Raw genomic sequence first — 15,534 nt, 5'->3', positions numbered from 1 at the left:
CCTGAAGTGTCCTGGCCTACAGTTTGTACGCGGTAAAGCCAGGCTGAGTGTTTCCATGGAAAATGTACACGCACATAACTGTAGCCCACAAGTAGTTCCATTAAGCTTATTTGTGTAAATAAGCCTCTTTATTTTCAACAGTTGGAGTGTAAGGAATTAGTTGCCTAATAAGTGGGATTCTGACTACGACTGGATCTCCGGGTGGTAATGGAGCATATATTGTAGTGTTTTAAAACCATGAATGGGCTGAGGTTTGATGACAGCTGGAACAAATTCGCTCCAAACAAAAGAGAACTTCAGTTAATATTTCAGTCAATCTGGGATGAGCTATGAGATTCAAATGCAACCCAAAGCAAGTCAATGTGGTATCTGCGCTTCATAGCGAAAGTTCTTCAGAAATTAGCCTAAAGTTATTGGAAGAGATGTTGATGTTCCAAACAAATCTAGTTCCAAAATCACTGAGCTTGTTACTTTTAAGTAATCGGCTAGATCTTTGTGATCTAGTCCCCAAATTTAATATTAAGCCTTGGGTTTCACAGAGTGCATTTAATTATTAACAAATTTCAGCCTGCCTTATTCTAGAGGGAAGAGACAATCAAGAAGGAAAAACAAAAGAGAAGCCTTTTTCCTGTCTAGGTCATTTATGTTTAATACAGCTACTGACTGGACAACTTCCAAAATAATGTCAGGCTTTGAATATGGAACATTCAGAGCCAAAGTAGAAGTCACTCACGTGAGACTGTGAGAGCAGCTCCATCCCATAGTGTTAGTTGTGGGCCACATCCTTCTGTGCAGAGTAGCTATTCGTTGTGTTGTCCTAAGAAAACATCTATTGGGATCTGCAGCCTGAACATCTGTTGACTACATTTGTGACTTGTAGGTACACGTGGCGATGGCTTTTGAGCATGAGGTGCTGTTTGGTGAGGGGTGTGGCCACAGAAGGTCTCTAGCCCATCAGCTGTCCCCAGGACCAGCGCTTTGCAAATCTGCATTTGGCGCTTGTGGAAGTACTGCAACTATTTCAGAATCATGTGTGGGAAGTTGCTGAGACTGCCATTCTATGTTAATCCACTAGCTTCTCCTCAGGCTGTGAAACTCAGTCCTGTTGCAAGACATGAAGTCCTCCAGGAAAGAAAAATGTATTTGTTAGTGTCCTCTTCCATACAGGTTCCTTGCCTTCAAAACCTCTCATGACACGGCTGTCATCAGAGAAATAGTAATAGAATTGTTTTTCCCTGGAAGAAAACAGCTCTGTCAAAATAAAGGCATTTTGAGAAAACATGTTAGCCTTGCATAAATTTTACAAAACTAAAAATTACGTCCTCTTGGTATTTTTCATAACATATGATAATAAAGATATCAAGAACTGTAATCATCAAGAGTGTTAAACAGCTATGCAATGTATATCAATTTGTCTACATGAAATGTTTTTGTCAGACTAAATAATTGCGGGGGCAGGTGGGAGAAGAGATATTTTTTACATTCTTTTTGTGGAAAGGCAATCCAAGTAACCATAATGATTAATTCTGTTGCCTATGGTAAAAGTGTTTAAGATTGGATGCACAGCTTTTGAGCTCCTTTGGACATTCATCAGACGGTCATCAACACTATTGGACTCCTACCTCTGCTGCGAATAATGGTTGTCTTCTCATACACCATAGAATCTGGGTCTAATCTGGTATTTTATCTCCTTGATTGTTTCCTGTTACCTGTGGAAAGGCACATTCCTTGCAGTTTACGCTGAGTAGATACACTGTAGATAGAATAACCTCAGTTTACCCATGAACAAAAGCAATTGAAGGAAGAGTGCACACCTTGATTACTATCATTTGCTTTCACACCTATGCTATAGAAGAAAATAGACCGTCAAGCAAAAATGACATTAGGGAAGTTGCTTGTTATTCACATAGAATGTGTCAATGCAAATGTGCATGAATTGCATTTCAGGTCTTTTAGGAAAACAGTTATTATATGGCATCTTTCATTTCCAATAGATGGTACAGACACCCCCTTTTAATATTTGGAGAAGACTGGTCTATTTTTCCCTTTCTTGCACGTGGAACTCCCATTAAAATTAAGATAAAAATGAGTCATGCTCCTCTCTTCACTGGGAATAATAGGCTACTCCAATTAAGTGTGCTTTGCAGTTGTCATTCTAGTCTGGAGTTGCAACCACTTTTTTCTCTTGAGGGAAAGGTGGGGCAGGAACAAAGTTAATTCACATTGCTTTGAAGCATCCTGATCTTTCCCTGTTTTCTCCACTCACATGATTATTCTTATTTGTATTATTATTATTATTACTATTATTATTAACTCTTTCTTAGCTGTTCCTGTTAAAAAAAGATTATAAACAAATGTTTATTTTTCCTCTCATTTTACTCAGTCACAGACTTTCCTTGGATTATACCTTTTTCCCACTGTACCTGTTGCATTGTGTAGGCAGTATCTTTCCAACTTAAAGAAAGATGAACGGAGTGTGATGTCCTCAGAGCCTCTTGCCCTTCTGCCTTTTGTTCAGTGTCTGTAGTGAACTGTATGAGGCGCTCCCCTCCTGTAGGCTTTGCACGTACTGCTTGCTCAGGGTTCCCAGGCTGAAGGCCGGAAAACAAATTGCACAACATAACTATCGCACCTAATTTTTTTTTTTTTATTTTAGTCATTTTTATCCTCATACTGCTTGCCATTGAAAATTACTTCCATGTGCAAACCTTTACAGTATTAGTCAGTCAAAGTCCTAGTCAAAAGTATAAGTCCACCCTTTAACATTAAATAAGCTTACTGCAGTACATATTGAAACTCTGACATGAGTTGGCAGTAAGATGTTTTTATGTGAGCGTGAGCTCAGCAAGAGGAAGCCTTTCAAAATGGAGGGAAATACTGTCAAGATGAATGAACAGGGAGCGAGAGGTTCGTTCATGTAAACTCTTAAATAATGTGCATTTGACGCTTCTCTATCTGCTCCAGCAGTCTGAATAAGAAGAGCTTAAAGATTATCTTTCAGGGAGTATTTAACAGCGTAATGTTGTTCTGGTTCAGAATATCTGTGCAGCTCACTTTGTTTTTGTCTCAGGTAGATCATGCAACATCAAACCAGTGCAAGCTTTCTGCTTTTGTCTAGCTAATAATAGGAACACGTTGCTTGAACTAGTTCTGAAACAGGGGATTGATGTATATATTCAGTTAAAAGGATTGACTGTGAAGGGATCACAGTGAGATAATTAAGGAACCTTATGATCATAAAGGCTCTGATTATACACCATTTCATCTTTAAAAAATTCTGTTGTGAATGAAATATTTTGTTTCCAAATACATTTAAATATTCAGTTAGTTTTGCAGTAATGTGGCTTCCAAGACTTTCACAACGTATTTACATCTTCTGCATGTTATTGTTAATGGTATGTTAAAAGTGCTAGATACCACACAAAAACATGTTGTATTGCTGTTTTTGGAAAGGCTGAAGATTTGGCTTTTGTCTCAGTCCAAAGAAGGGAAGTATGAAGAAGGTGACTGAAAGTGCTGGCTCTCTTTCTGAAGGAATTGATAGCTGCTACTTGTTGCTGGTTTGCATTGAAAGCACTATACTTGCAAATAAATAATTTCCAGGTCTTCAGTGAATCATTAAGTCCAACAATTTGTAATTCTTTTTTTTCTTTTCTTTCGATAACAGAATTCAATGTAAGTTGCAGATATGGAGGAGTTTTTCATGTTGAGAAAAACGGTCGCTACAGTCTCACGCGACCTGAAGCCGTCGAACTCTGCAGAGCTCTCAATGCTACCTTGGCAACACTAGACCAGTTGAAGAAAGCTCATGAACTTGGATTTGAAACTTGCAGGTAAAGAAATTATTGAACAAATTATATATCATGACAAGTCCATCCATCCATGCTATAGTGTAATAATGACAGTTGACTTCATGTAGCTGTTAATTAGATGTCCATATCAGTCCTCAAGCAAGTTTTTTCTGTGATGAACAAAACATCTTTGGAAATGTGTATGTTTGCTCTGGGTCCAGTAATAAATAAGTCCTTGACTGCATATACTTTTTATGAATTATCTTTAAAAAATCATAACCTCTTGCAGATAAAATCTAAAGATAACGAAAGATTGACAGTGTAATAAACTAATTAGGAAGATGTTTAGATCATACTGTATCACTGACTAATTGGTAAGATAAGTAGGTGAAAAGTATTTATGAATTTTAATGACCTGATGTAAGGTCAAAGACTGAAGATGGTATATACAGTGTAGGGAACTCTGTCTTGTCAAGAAACAGTAAAAAGCAGTAAGTGGTACTGTGAGGGTTGAACATCTGACATCCCAGTGAAAAAATGGCCACAGTATTAGTGCATTCTTATAATCTGTGAATAGAGAAATTTCAGAAGACAGCCATAAAAATGATTAAAAAACCCAAACCCATGTTGTCCAGTGACTTAATTACCCTCTGTAATTAATGATGTATAGGGCAACAAATGCAGATAATACAGACTATTCAGTTTAGCAAAAAATAACTAGACCAAGAGACTGAAAGATACTCACAGAAAATTTTGAATTAAAAATATTGTGTGAGAACTAATACAACAAAATATGGATAATAATTATTGGCTGAAACAATTTACAAGGGTTGTAGTAGATTCTTTGTCACAAGATGAAGTATTTTCCCCAAGGATGCCCTCTGTTCAAATAGTAATCAAGTTGGGACAGTCCTATGGTCTGTAAATATGTCAGACTAGATGATCATGTTATCTTGCTTTACAAAATACATAGTACACTTTTTCCGCAAGTCATCCTAAACATTCATATGCAGAAAAGAGATTGAACTCAGGAGATGTAAATTTGAAGTTTGTTTTTTTTTTTTTTTTTAAAATCAGATAACATAGATTCATCTTGGTAAACCATTATAGAGTTGAAATAAATTTCAGTAGGTTTTCAACTTTATTACAATCTAAAATAAAGAGCAAGTATGGAGAAATGGAATTTATCTTCTAACTGACTGGAGTAGAAAAGTTCAGTGGACATCTCTCCAAAATTTTAAGACTTTCATTCTGGTACCATGAGAAATAGTATTAGCATCAATACTGCTTGCAATTGTTTCCTGTGAATTATTTCGTTTCAGTTTAATCAGTGGTGCTTTACTTTTTTAACGCCTAATGCATGAATGTTCTTTCCCACTGGCTTGCAAGCCCATCAGAATTCAATAAAGCTCCTTTCAAATTAATAGTATCCGTACGAAGTAACTTGTAATCGTGGACAGATACATGTGCAGTGCCTTGAAAACATTCTTATACATATAAATATCATGCACTGCTGTTGATGACAGCATATGGCACGTTCATTTTCACAAGCATTGTGCCCTGCACGGTGGTGAAAGAGGTGGACAATAGTGCCAGGGAACAACAGACAGAAAACTCGTAGAAGATTCTTCTGTGAGAATTGGGAATGTCACTTAAAATAGTACCACATAAAGACTAGAGACAATTCTTTACTTGGAGGGAAAAGTCTTTCGTAACATAGTAGGCATGTTCTTTCTCTAACATTAGCATACGAACATACTTAGCATTCTGAATTGTCCAGCACTACACAATATGTAGGTACTAAGGATCAAATCCTAACCAAATGCCTAGGTGTAGAGGTTTCTAGTGCTAGCAGTTATGAGTATTCTGCAATGTGGAAAGTCTTTGCTGAAGTTAAAATATAAAGGTAATTGAAAGGAGTAGAGGGAAATGTTTTTTGCAGTGGGGAGCGGTAGTTTTTCATTATGTTACCGTTCTCCCTAATTCATAGTTTGCCAGAGGACAGCTTTGGACATGTAAGGCATATAGACAGGATTCCGTCCTCCTTCCTTCTGGCCAGCCATCCCACTCAGTTTCATTTGTTGATCCTGTGCTAGAAGTTCTGCTCAGTAAGGCTAAGCTCTTATCAAGCTTGAGTAGGAGAGAAAAAATATACTGCATATAATCATCAAGATACATGTGGATATACATAACAGACCATAACACAAGTAGGTGATTAATGGAATATAAAGTGTCGGCATCGTAGGCTCAGTTGGAAGTGTGAGTAAAGCAGTTTATTATTCCACCTACAAGAGAGTTTCAGCATTGCAAGTATCTGCACATTAGATATGTAACTGGAATGGGGCTCGCAGGTAAAAAACTGCAAAGCTATGAAATTTACTCCTCCCTGATAAATTGTACCTCTCAAGAAGTGAAACAAAACCCAAACCAAACCCCAGTTCTCATTACCATTCTATCACACCTCCCAGCTAAACACACTGGAGTTAATCAGGTGTTACAGGATTGCAAAATAGTAGTAACGCATTGTGCATTGTGTAGCTTTGTTAACCACAGTCTTCCCTGAAATATGTGAGCTGTGTACACAATAGCCACATTGTTTGACTGAAAGATACAGTAAGAATTTGTGGATGAATGAGTCATGAATGTGGATGAAAAGCTGTCAGCTTTTGCAGAAAGTGACGCGTCTTACAATCATTCTCTAAATTTGCTCAGGTACTATAAATTGAGCCCCCAACATTTCTGTGAGAAATGTTACTGAGCAGTATGTTATGCTCAAAACAATGAAATTGTGACTCCCTGAAGAAAAAAGAAACCAGTCTTTACTGTCAGGTAATACATCCTCACACTGAATTAAAAGTGCAGTTGCGTCCCAGTCCTTCACTTTCACTGCCTTGCTCTGGAACCGATCGTCCTAGCTAATAAGATGCCCACTTAATTAAAATGGGTTTAGCTCTAGAAATTACACACAAAATGGTGTTGAGTGTCCGGAGACTGATGTAGCTACATGTGAGAAACGAACACCCTTCATATACAAAAAGTATGCATAAACATATGCACTTTTTAAAAAAAATATAAGATGAAAATAATGGCTTCTTCATAGTTTCTTCATGTTTGAGATATCTAGAACATTTATACCACCTGCTATAATATGAAATATGGTGTATTTTCCTGTTCTTCACAGGTATGGTTTTGTAGTGGGACATATTGTTATCCCACGAATCAATCCCTATCATCTTTGTGCAGCAAATCATACTGGCATTTACAAACTTTCAGCAAACACAACTGGTCGGTATGATGCATACTGTTATAATGCGACAGGTATGTATATGCTTTTATGATGTATTTTAGATATAGATATAGATATAGATGTATTTTAGATATAGATATAGATAAACTAACAATAACATATGCAATCTCCTATTAAAGGTACTGGAATAAGGGCCTCTGTATTAGATATTGTCTAGTTTTCAGCTGAGAAGAAATACGTTTTGTCAGCTCCTAGAAGTCCATCTGTAATGCCAGCAATGGATTTGACCCGTTTTCTCATTAGTGTGTTTTGAACTAAACCATTTTCTACCCTTGGGACTAACTTAGTAGCTTCAGAAGGGTTCATTATAATGGCTTAGTGCAGTGAACCACTGCAGCAGTGAATCTAAAAGACGTAACTGTTGTAGGCGTTGGCGCACAGCTCTTCTGTTCATGCACACGTGAACTTCTATAGCAAACAAGTTATTTGTGTTAAGGGATGCCAGGAATGGCTGTCACCTGCAGCAGCTCCAAGGTCCGGGGTGGCCATCCCAGGCCTACGGACGTGGCTGCTGCTCTCCTGTTTGCAGGTTCATCCAGTATTTGCTCTCAGGCACATCTCCATTCAGACATTAGGCAGATAGCGATGCGGGTCAGATGCAGACCTCTTGCTTCTAAGGTTTTGAGCTTCTTAATGGTTGGCAATATTTTACTAAATTATTAGGAAAATGTAGATAATCTTGTGACAGATGCTGAACACAGTATTCGAAGATAAAATCTGGTCTAACTTCAAGTGTCTTCGATTTCAGCAGATTATTACATTCACAGCGGAAACAGACAGATCTTACAGAAAGCTGTAGGCAAAATTCATTGATGATTCGAATGGCAGTGACATTTTTTGATTTTGTTCTTGGTGGTCATATCATTAAAAATCATCTTTGCATTGGCATAGTATCAGGTGAGCTGCCATCCTCTGTCACCCACGGATGACTCTTCTGCTACAGCGATGTCAATCCCCACCGGAGCTTTATAACTTCTCCCGAGTCTTATTCCCTTACGACACCTCCAGCTAAAAAGGATTAGAGCTGCCACTGCAGCCACAACAGTGGGGCTGTCTGCATTGAAACTGGGTCTGTAAGACTATTTTAACTGACGTTGATTGCAACCATTTTCGGGAATGGTTATGGAAATGGAGAGTCTCCTCCATGGCTGACAGAACAATCTTGAAGTGCCCCACCTGGGAAGGAGCAAAAAGGGAACGTAGGCAGATCAGTGAATAACGTTTGGTTCGGAAATTTGTTTTCAATTGTCCACATCTGAAGCTGATGTTTTGTGATGATGTACAATTAATATGGGTATACATGTGACTTTTTTCTCAATTTTCTCAAATTAACATTTTCTATTTTCCTTCTTTTACAGAAACAAGGGACAAAGGGTGTGAGCCGATTGAAAAGCTAGATGCTTCTTTCCTCAATAATCAGGGTGACATAGGTACTGTATTGACTAGAAGGTCCTGCCACTTGTTTCATTTTTAGGCTCTGGTTATGTTTTTTTACATAAACAATTGTGAATATTAAAAATCAAGCCAAACATAAGAAAAAGAAATCAAGAGATGTTCAACAGCAATTAAAGCAATTAGTCACTTCTCTTCCCCTAAATTCTATGGAGCTTGGTTTGTCTCAAGATGCTACCAAGCATTTTTTACATAGGTATTTGACACTTTTTAGCTCATATAATAAGACCCATATAATAATTTAGGTTGGAAAAGACCTTTAAGATCATCGAGTCCAACCATAAACATAATGCTGCCAAGTCCACCACTAAACCATGTCCCTAAGTGCCAGTTGTTTGCATATCGTGTACCATTGCTAGAAGACATTCTACTTCCTATGGACAACATTGATAATGTGTCTTCATAGATGTAGCCCAGGGCTGAGTCAACTGGGAAGACTATTGGGTGTTCAACTTTTCTGAATATAAGACATCCAGTTAGCATCAAAGTAAGGCAAAAGAATATATAGCACCTCAGAACTGCTAATGTTTCTTTGACATATAGGTCTTTGCTTAAGACAGCAACCTTTCTACATCTCATTTGAGCTGCTGGTTAGAAAAGCAGCTGGAAGTGGAAGAAAACTCTCTTAATAAATTATTTGTCCCAGTTCTAAAATTCTGATTGACTTTACAGAGGCCAAGATTTTATGTTCAAAATCAAACTGTTTGATCATCATAACAAAATATTTGATACAGAGTAGGTCCTGTATGTTTGACAAATAAATACATTAGCATATATACGTTAGACTTAGTTTAGTAAAGTATGCTCTAGACAGGTTAGATAGGATGGCAAAAATGGATGAACAGATATTAATTGACAACTGTTTATTTTTTTCTTATAGGACTTAAACTGTTTAGCATTACTGAAATATAGATATGTAGCTCCTTGCTATTAATCAGCTGCTTAATTTCCTCTTTCCAACAGTCATTGACAATGCAGATGGCTCACGTTATAATGCAGATGGCACACGTCACAGCGGGGAATCCTCAACCTCAGGTGCGGATGATGAAAATGTAGGTAGTGGATCAACACATGACACAACTCCCATGGATACCTCCATCAGGAGATCCAGCCCCTCATATTATGGAAGTGCTACTCCCGTCTCACAGCTGCCAGATCATTCTTCTGGAGGGGGTGAAAAAGAAATTCCTAGAAAAGATTCTGGTAAGGACAGTAGGTTGCCACTATATCCCCTTTAAAATAACTGAGTGAAGGATTACTTTGTTAGTTAAAGGATATCATGAGGGAATGAGAAGCACCGTCTCTAATTTGTATCCTGGAGAAGTAAAAGCAGAATGTGTGTCTTTGAAAGAAAACAGAAGCATTCTGAATTTCTAAGCATTTTTTTTGATAGCACAGGAAGACAAAGCAGCCACACATCAGCATAGTTACCCACATAAACCTTCCCAGGATGTTGAGAAGAGATGGTTCTAAGAATTTTGTCCTGTTCTTAATAAATATTTTTTTCATTAAAGGCTTTTTAAGCCTTTAATATCTAGCATATCTAGCAGTGAACACAGAGAGGTTAGTGAGGCTGAGGGTATGGGTATATAGAGATAAGGATAACACTCTTATCTAGTCTCTAAAAGGATGAATTGATAAGAAAACTGATAAGAAAAAGGAGTTTACAGTACAAGTGATTTCGCTTTGTACAAATACATGGGGTTTTTTAGGACATCTTCTTACTACAACATATTACAGAATGCACCGAGAGATAAAAATGTCAAATTAAAATGTTATTAATATCTTCTTCCTTTGGGTGGTAAAGCCAAATTCTGTTTCCATGAAGCCCTACCAAATACAAATGCCATACTCTTTTCTAGGGCATTCTGCAGGGTGGCAAATTGGTGAATTAGAGAGCCTTGCCTGTGTCTTGCTTTCTTGTGAAAGTGGCATGTATTTTATTTCATCTTTTATGTCGCTTGTGTGGCTGAAATTATCAGAGGTCTGAAAGACTAGCTCCCATTGAACCTAAGGGATACAAATATCATTCATCCTCTAAGGACAGTAAAGTTTACTGTGTGACCTCTGACTACAGGCTTTTTATCGAATCACCAATAACTTACCAGTGAAGGATGCCAGTAGTTTGCATAATTATCCTCAATAAATACTGAAATTAAAAAAAAAAAAAAATTGAGTTGAAGCATTCGGATTGTAAAATTACTTTTCACTAGTAGTATTATACTCACGACATGTTATGCTTGTTTTTTCATGTAGTTAGCATCATGAAAGGTAAATCCTAACATTCTCTTCCGAAGGAACTAGGATCACAGCCATCCTCCAAGGTGTCTGCCATGTATTTCAACTGCTTGCCATGACAAGTCTTATCAACCCCGCTTACATGCAGAGTTTAGATTTTTGGACTAAATCTCAGAATGTATCTCAGTAAAGAGCGCAATACAAGTAACTTCAGTCATTGCTCTAGAATCCCTGTCCAGATGGTATACAGATACAATCAGAGCTTGAATCACTTGAACAGATCATTGCCAGAATGTTCATTATCCCTGTAATACATACTCCTCGTGAAATAATCTGTTTTGGTGATATCCTTGCTATGTTAGTAAAGTAAGGCTATTTGGGGTTGAATTATATGAAAAACCTAGTCTGAATCTTTCTTCTCTCTTGGACCAATAAATGAAGGAAGGAAGCCTGCAGTATAGAATCAAGCTTGCAGTATAGAATAGTTGAAGTAGCTGTGAGTACTGAGTTGCAACTCAGCTAATGAAATAGTAATGATTAATCCATCACCGTACAGATGATGAAGTTTCTCCTGTATCACCTGACATCTCTTTGGTGACGGCAACTGATGATTCCCCTGAAAAAGATGGTGGACAGTATCCTGCGAGTACTAGTAAGATTTATGTATTATAATAATTAAATTGAATATAGATTGCATTAAAACTGCTTTCTTCTTCCAGCAGGTCATTCTGGTAAGTAGTGAAGTATACATCATCTCCAATTTTGGAAAGACATTGAAAGACAGTACTTTCCAGACTGGTTAAGTCAAAAAAAAAAAAGTCACTCTCTGGGACCAGGGGAGCAAAACATTTACTGTATGTTTATTTCAACGCTTATACATGAGTTCAGACAGACTTTTGTTTTGTGTTTCCCACTGCTTTTTTATCACGCCTATTTACTCTATGAGACGCAACAAATTAGCGCAGCCAATTATCACTTGAAGTCAATTTATTTCCATGGCAGAAAAGGACATTTTTGTCAATTTGTGATGAAAGTGTCTGTGATTCTAATATATTTATGGCTGTGAGTGTGGGCAATCCATGTCAAAACCATAGCGTCGCTCACCAATGCAGTGCTTTAAGTGGCAGTTCCAATTGCCAAGCCACTTGTGCACTGCAAGAACTAATTTCGTCCTTATTGTTGGCAATATGGATGAGAAAAAATTGGGGCCTGTGGTGGCTCCACAGGCTTTGAGGGCTCGAAAGAACAGTAGCTATTTTCTCTGCTTTGTCCTTATATAGCTGTACTGAGTGGGAAAAAAACTGCTTGTGATGTTTTTATCAAGTATGTAGTGCACAGCAGTTACAGCAAATAAAAACCTTTTAAAGTCATCTTACACTTTTTAAAGTGGAACTGTACATATATTCACTCTAGTTCTTAAGTTTAGAGTGATAAAGAAGATCTTTGCCCCAGAAAATAAAGTGAACCTAAAGGGAGAACATTTTAATTATACAGAGGAAATCTACAGACGCATGTTGTAGTAAAGACTGAACTGATAGAAATGAAAGTTTCTTCCTGCTGACTCTTTTTTTCCCACCATGGAAGCCCGTGATAGTGAGTAATTTGCTTAATTGTTTGTTGGCTGCTGATAGATGGTCAAATGGTCTATGTGACTTGGAGGGATGGTGCCCTCGAGCTGTGTAATGAAAGATGTCAATACTGATATATGTGTATCACAGAAGTGATAGCATTGGCATGATTGCTTATTGGTTTAGAGTTGACAGATTGATTCTCTGGAAAAAAAGATTACGAAGGTCTTAACCTGGGCTTTTCTGATAGCTTTAGCTATTACTCAGCAACATCACTTCAAAGCCAAACAGACTCATTTCATTTAATTTTACTGCATTACAAACGAATGAGTAATTTAGCACTCCTTTCAGAAGTTAAGTATAAGCATCTTCATGAGAAGTCATCAGATATTCAGTAGCATAGGAGAAAGTTACATGGAAAACAAACAAAAAAGAAGATAAAGCCAGGCCCCAATGTCTGCTGTTTACATTGTGCAACAGTGCAGGCTCATTGGAATATCCCAACCATAATTTAATTTCCCAGAAAAAAAAAATCCCACAGTCAGGGAAGTAGAAAATTAAGAAATAAGTGAAGAAAACTATTCAGCATATATCTTCAGATACATGGCTAAAAATGTATCTATCTAATTCTATAGTGTGTGAAAGTGAGACACGAAACTGGTGGCTCTCCATCTATGCTACACACCATTTGTGAACTTCAAGTTTGGTGAAAAGGTGTCTAGCTTGATCAAAACACTTCTTTGCTATGGGTTTGAAGTGGGCAATTGCCACAGCTCCTTATTCTTCAGATGATCCCCTTTCATTATTGCACTGGCTTTGGACATTATTGGTGATGTTCTCCATCAAGTTCACGGTCCAGATTAATACACTGCCAGCACTTTGCCATTGACTTTCTCTCCTGGCTGAAACAAGGTTTTTTCTTCATTATTAACAAGTTGCGATTCACCTGTAGATGTGCCATGGATCAGATGTCACAAAATTCCATTGCTGATTGATGAGATACTTCCCTAAGTTATCAGAGCTAGTTACTCAAACAGTAACTGCAACTGATTTTGTTCATCCATCTATAATAGACATTTTTACGCTCTGGTGGATTTTGCTTTTATTTGATTTGGAGTGTTCCCTGAAAAAATCTCATCAATGAAAACAGTCTTTTGTCCATACTTTGGCTGATCTGGCAAGAAAACATCTGCATTAGTATTTTGTATGTGGAAGGAAGCCATGAATACATACTCATCACTTAAGAAAAGACTTGTCCTAAGACTTGTTGTGGAAAGCAGGTAGAGGTGAGAATTTTGCTGTGATTACAACAAGTCAGATGGCAATTATTTAGTTTTCAGTTATTTTCTTGTTAAGCAGTTTCTTGGCATTATCATTTTGTTCACAGTTCCATCCCAAGGCTCCAAATCTGAGACCACCTGTGTTTTGATGGCCTATCGCTCAGAGATCAGATTTTGAATGCCCATGTTTCCCTTTTTCTGACACCAGTGTCAGAGTGGTACTAGTAGTACTAAGTTTAGGGAGCAATTAGTGACTGTGAGAAGAGACAACGTTTATTCAGTGAAGGACAGCTTTTCAGAAAGGCAAAATCTGTTAGGTTTTACTCCCAAAATAGCTACACCTTGAAAAAGTGCATTTCTCAGTTTAAGTCCATATGCTTTGTATATTTTGCAGTTTACAGATAAGCAAAACATAACTACTGCAGACTGCAGAATATCAGTTTATCCTGTTTGGTCATTAAAACTTTGATTCCTAGGTCTTGCATTTTCCAATGCTTTTATATATTGCACAAAAATTGATCACAACTAGTGTCTTTGATGTTAGTCTTCAAGGTATTTTTCTAAATTAATTATTTAAAAGATATTTTTCTGAATGAAAAAGAGTACATGATATCTCTTGTTCATCTTCAAGATATAGAAGTAAGATGTTCTAAATGCTGATAAAAATAATGCTTGTGAAGAATTGCCAGAATAAAAATATTTCCAGAGAAACATTTTGAAGTAGATTTTGCTTTCTTTTGGTGAATATGTGTATGACTTGAAGCGCGGCTCTTTCTTGCAAACTCTGCTTCTCAGTTTATTGATGAATAACTTTCTTAGCAGAAAGAAAGGTTAAACTACCAGCTGGCTTCCTTGAGGGATTTCAGTTTCTATGGTGTGCATGCTTCTGTTAGCTTTGAATGCTTTTTCTCAAAATATTGGGGTGTATTTCACATACAGTACATATTTTGATCTGTCACACCTAAAAATGCTATGCAGAATTCATTGACTTTCCTGGACTTTCAGAACTGGTAACACAATCTTATACTTTAGTAGAATATTTCAAACTTCACTTACACTAAAAGCATTGGATATTTTTGCTCTTGGAGGAATGTAATGATACCATGGGTTCATACATTCGCCTTGCATTCACATCCATCTCAGCGGCATGAGCATGCTCAGGGTGTCGGTGCTGGTGGACTTGACTTTGCTGGAGGAAAAGTGCTTCTCAAGAAATAATAACAAGATCTTGGTTGAACGAACCATGTCCTAACATCTCCAGGGCCTCATCATGACAACCTGGAGAAAGCCACCACCCAAGCTCGGTGGAATCCATTCTCAAACCACTGGTGGTGGTCAAATCCTGGAGAGAAGACGCAAGAACCCACGCAAGCAGCCAAGGGTAAAGAATGTCATGCTAGGAGGGTGCTTGATTAGGGGCTGAATAACCAGAGCACCAGGGCAGCGAGCTTCCGAAGCATTAAGCGGAGGGGGGTTGAATGTGTGGTACATGTCCCTGCTTTTCGTTCCCATGTGTTTGAAGTGGGAAAAGCAAAGCGCTGGGCTATCTCTCACTGACTGTACATTTGGTAGCCATAGAGCAGTTGTTCACATTGTTCACGTACTGCAGAGGTATTCTGCATGTCTGAAAGGGATGAGTATGTGAGTCATTTTATGAAGGATGCACTTGGGTTTTTCTTTTTTCCTCTTTGGAGGCAATTTAGAAGTAGACTATTCCAATAAGAAGGACTTGTGGGAGAAAGGAAGAAAATGTTTTCAAGCCAGGACACTGTGCTCACTCTGCTAGAAGAGGACAGAGTGCGGTTAGTGCTGCGAGCATGCATAGGGCACCAAAATGTAACAAAGAGCCATGTTGGGGCAGCTTCAGAAGGGCCATGGCAGAGTGATGAATCCCTTGT

At 37.8% G+C, this 15,534-nt stretch overlaps 1 protein-coding gene across 1 annotated transcript in view; it reads left to right on the top strand.

Annotated features, from left to right (window-relative positions):
- The first annotated feature begins 892 nt into the window (after nucleotides 1-892).
- The window catches only part of CD44 (CD44 molecule (Indian blood group)), a 39,401-nt gene continuing 24,759 nt past the window's right edge, over nucleotides 893-15,534 (top strand). The window contains 7 exon segments of the mRNA XM_059819929.1: nucleotides 893-920; nucleotides 3,668-3,833; nucleotides 6,973-7,109; nucleotides 8,457-8,528; nucleotides 9,514-9,753; nucleotides 11,345-11,440; nucleotides 14,892-15,017. Of these exon segments, the coding sequence (XP_059675912.1) occupies nucleotides 893-920; nucleotides 3,668-3,833; nucleotides 6,973-7,109; nucleotides 8,457-8,528; nucleotides 9,514-9,753; nucleotides 11,345-11,440; nucleotides 14,892-15,017 (865 nt within the window).

This window comes from Gavia stellata, chromosome 7 (assembly GCF_030936135.1).
Source record: "Gavia stellata isolate bGavSte3 chromosome 7, bGavSte3.hap2, whole genome shotgun sequence".
Taxonomy (NCBI): Eukaryota; Metazoa; Chordata; class Aves; order Gaviiformes; family Gaviidae; genus Gavia; species Gavia stellata.
The sequence above is the reverse complement of the archived record's forward strand: the minus strand, read 5'-3'. Positions and strand labels throughout refer to the sequence as shown.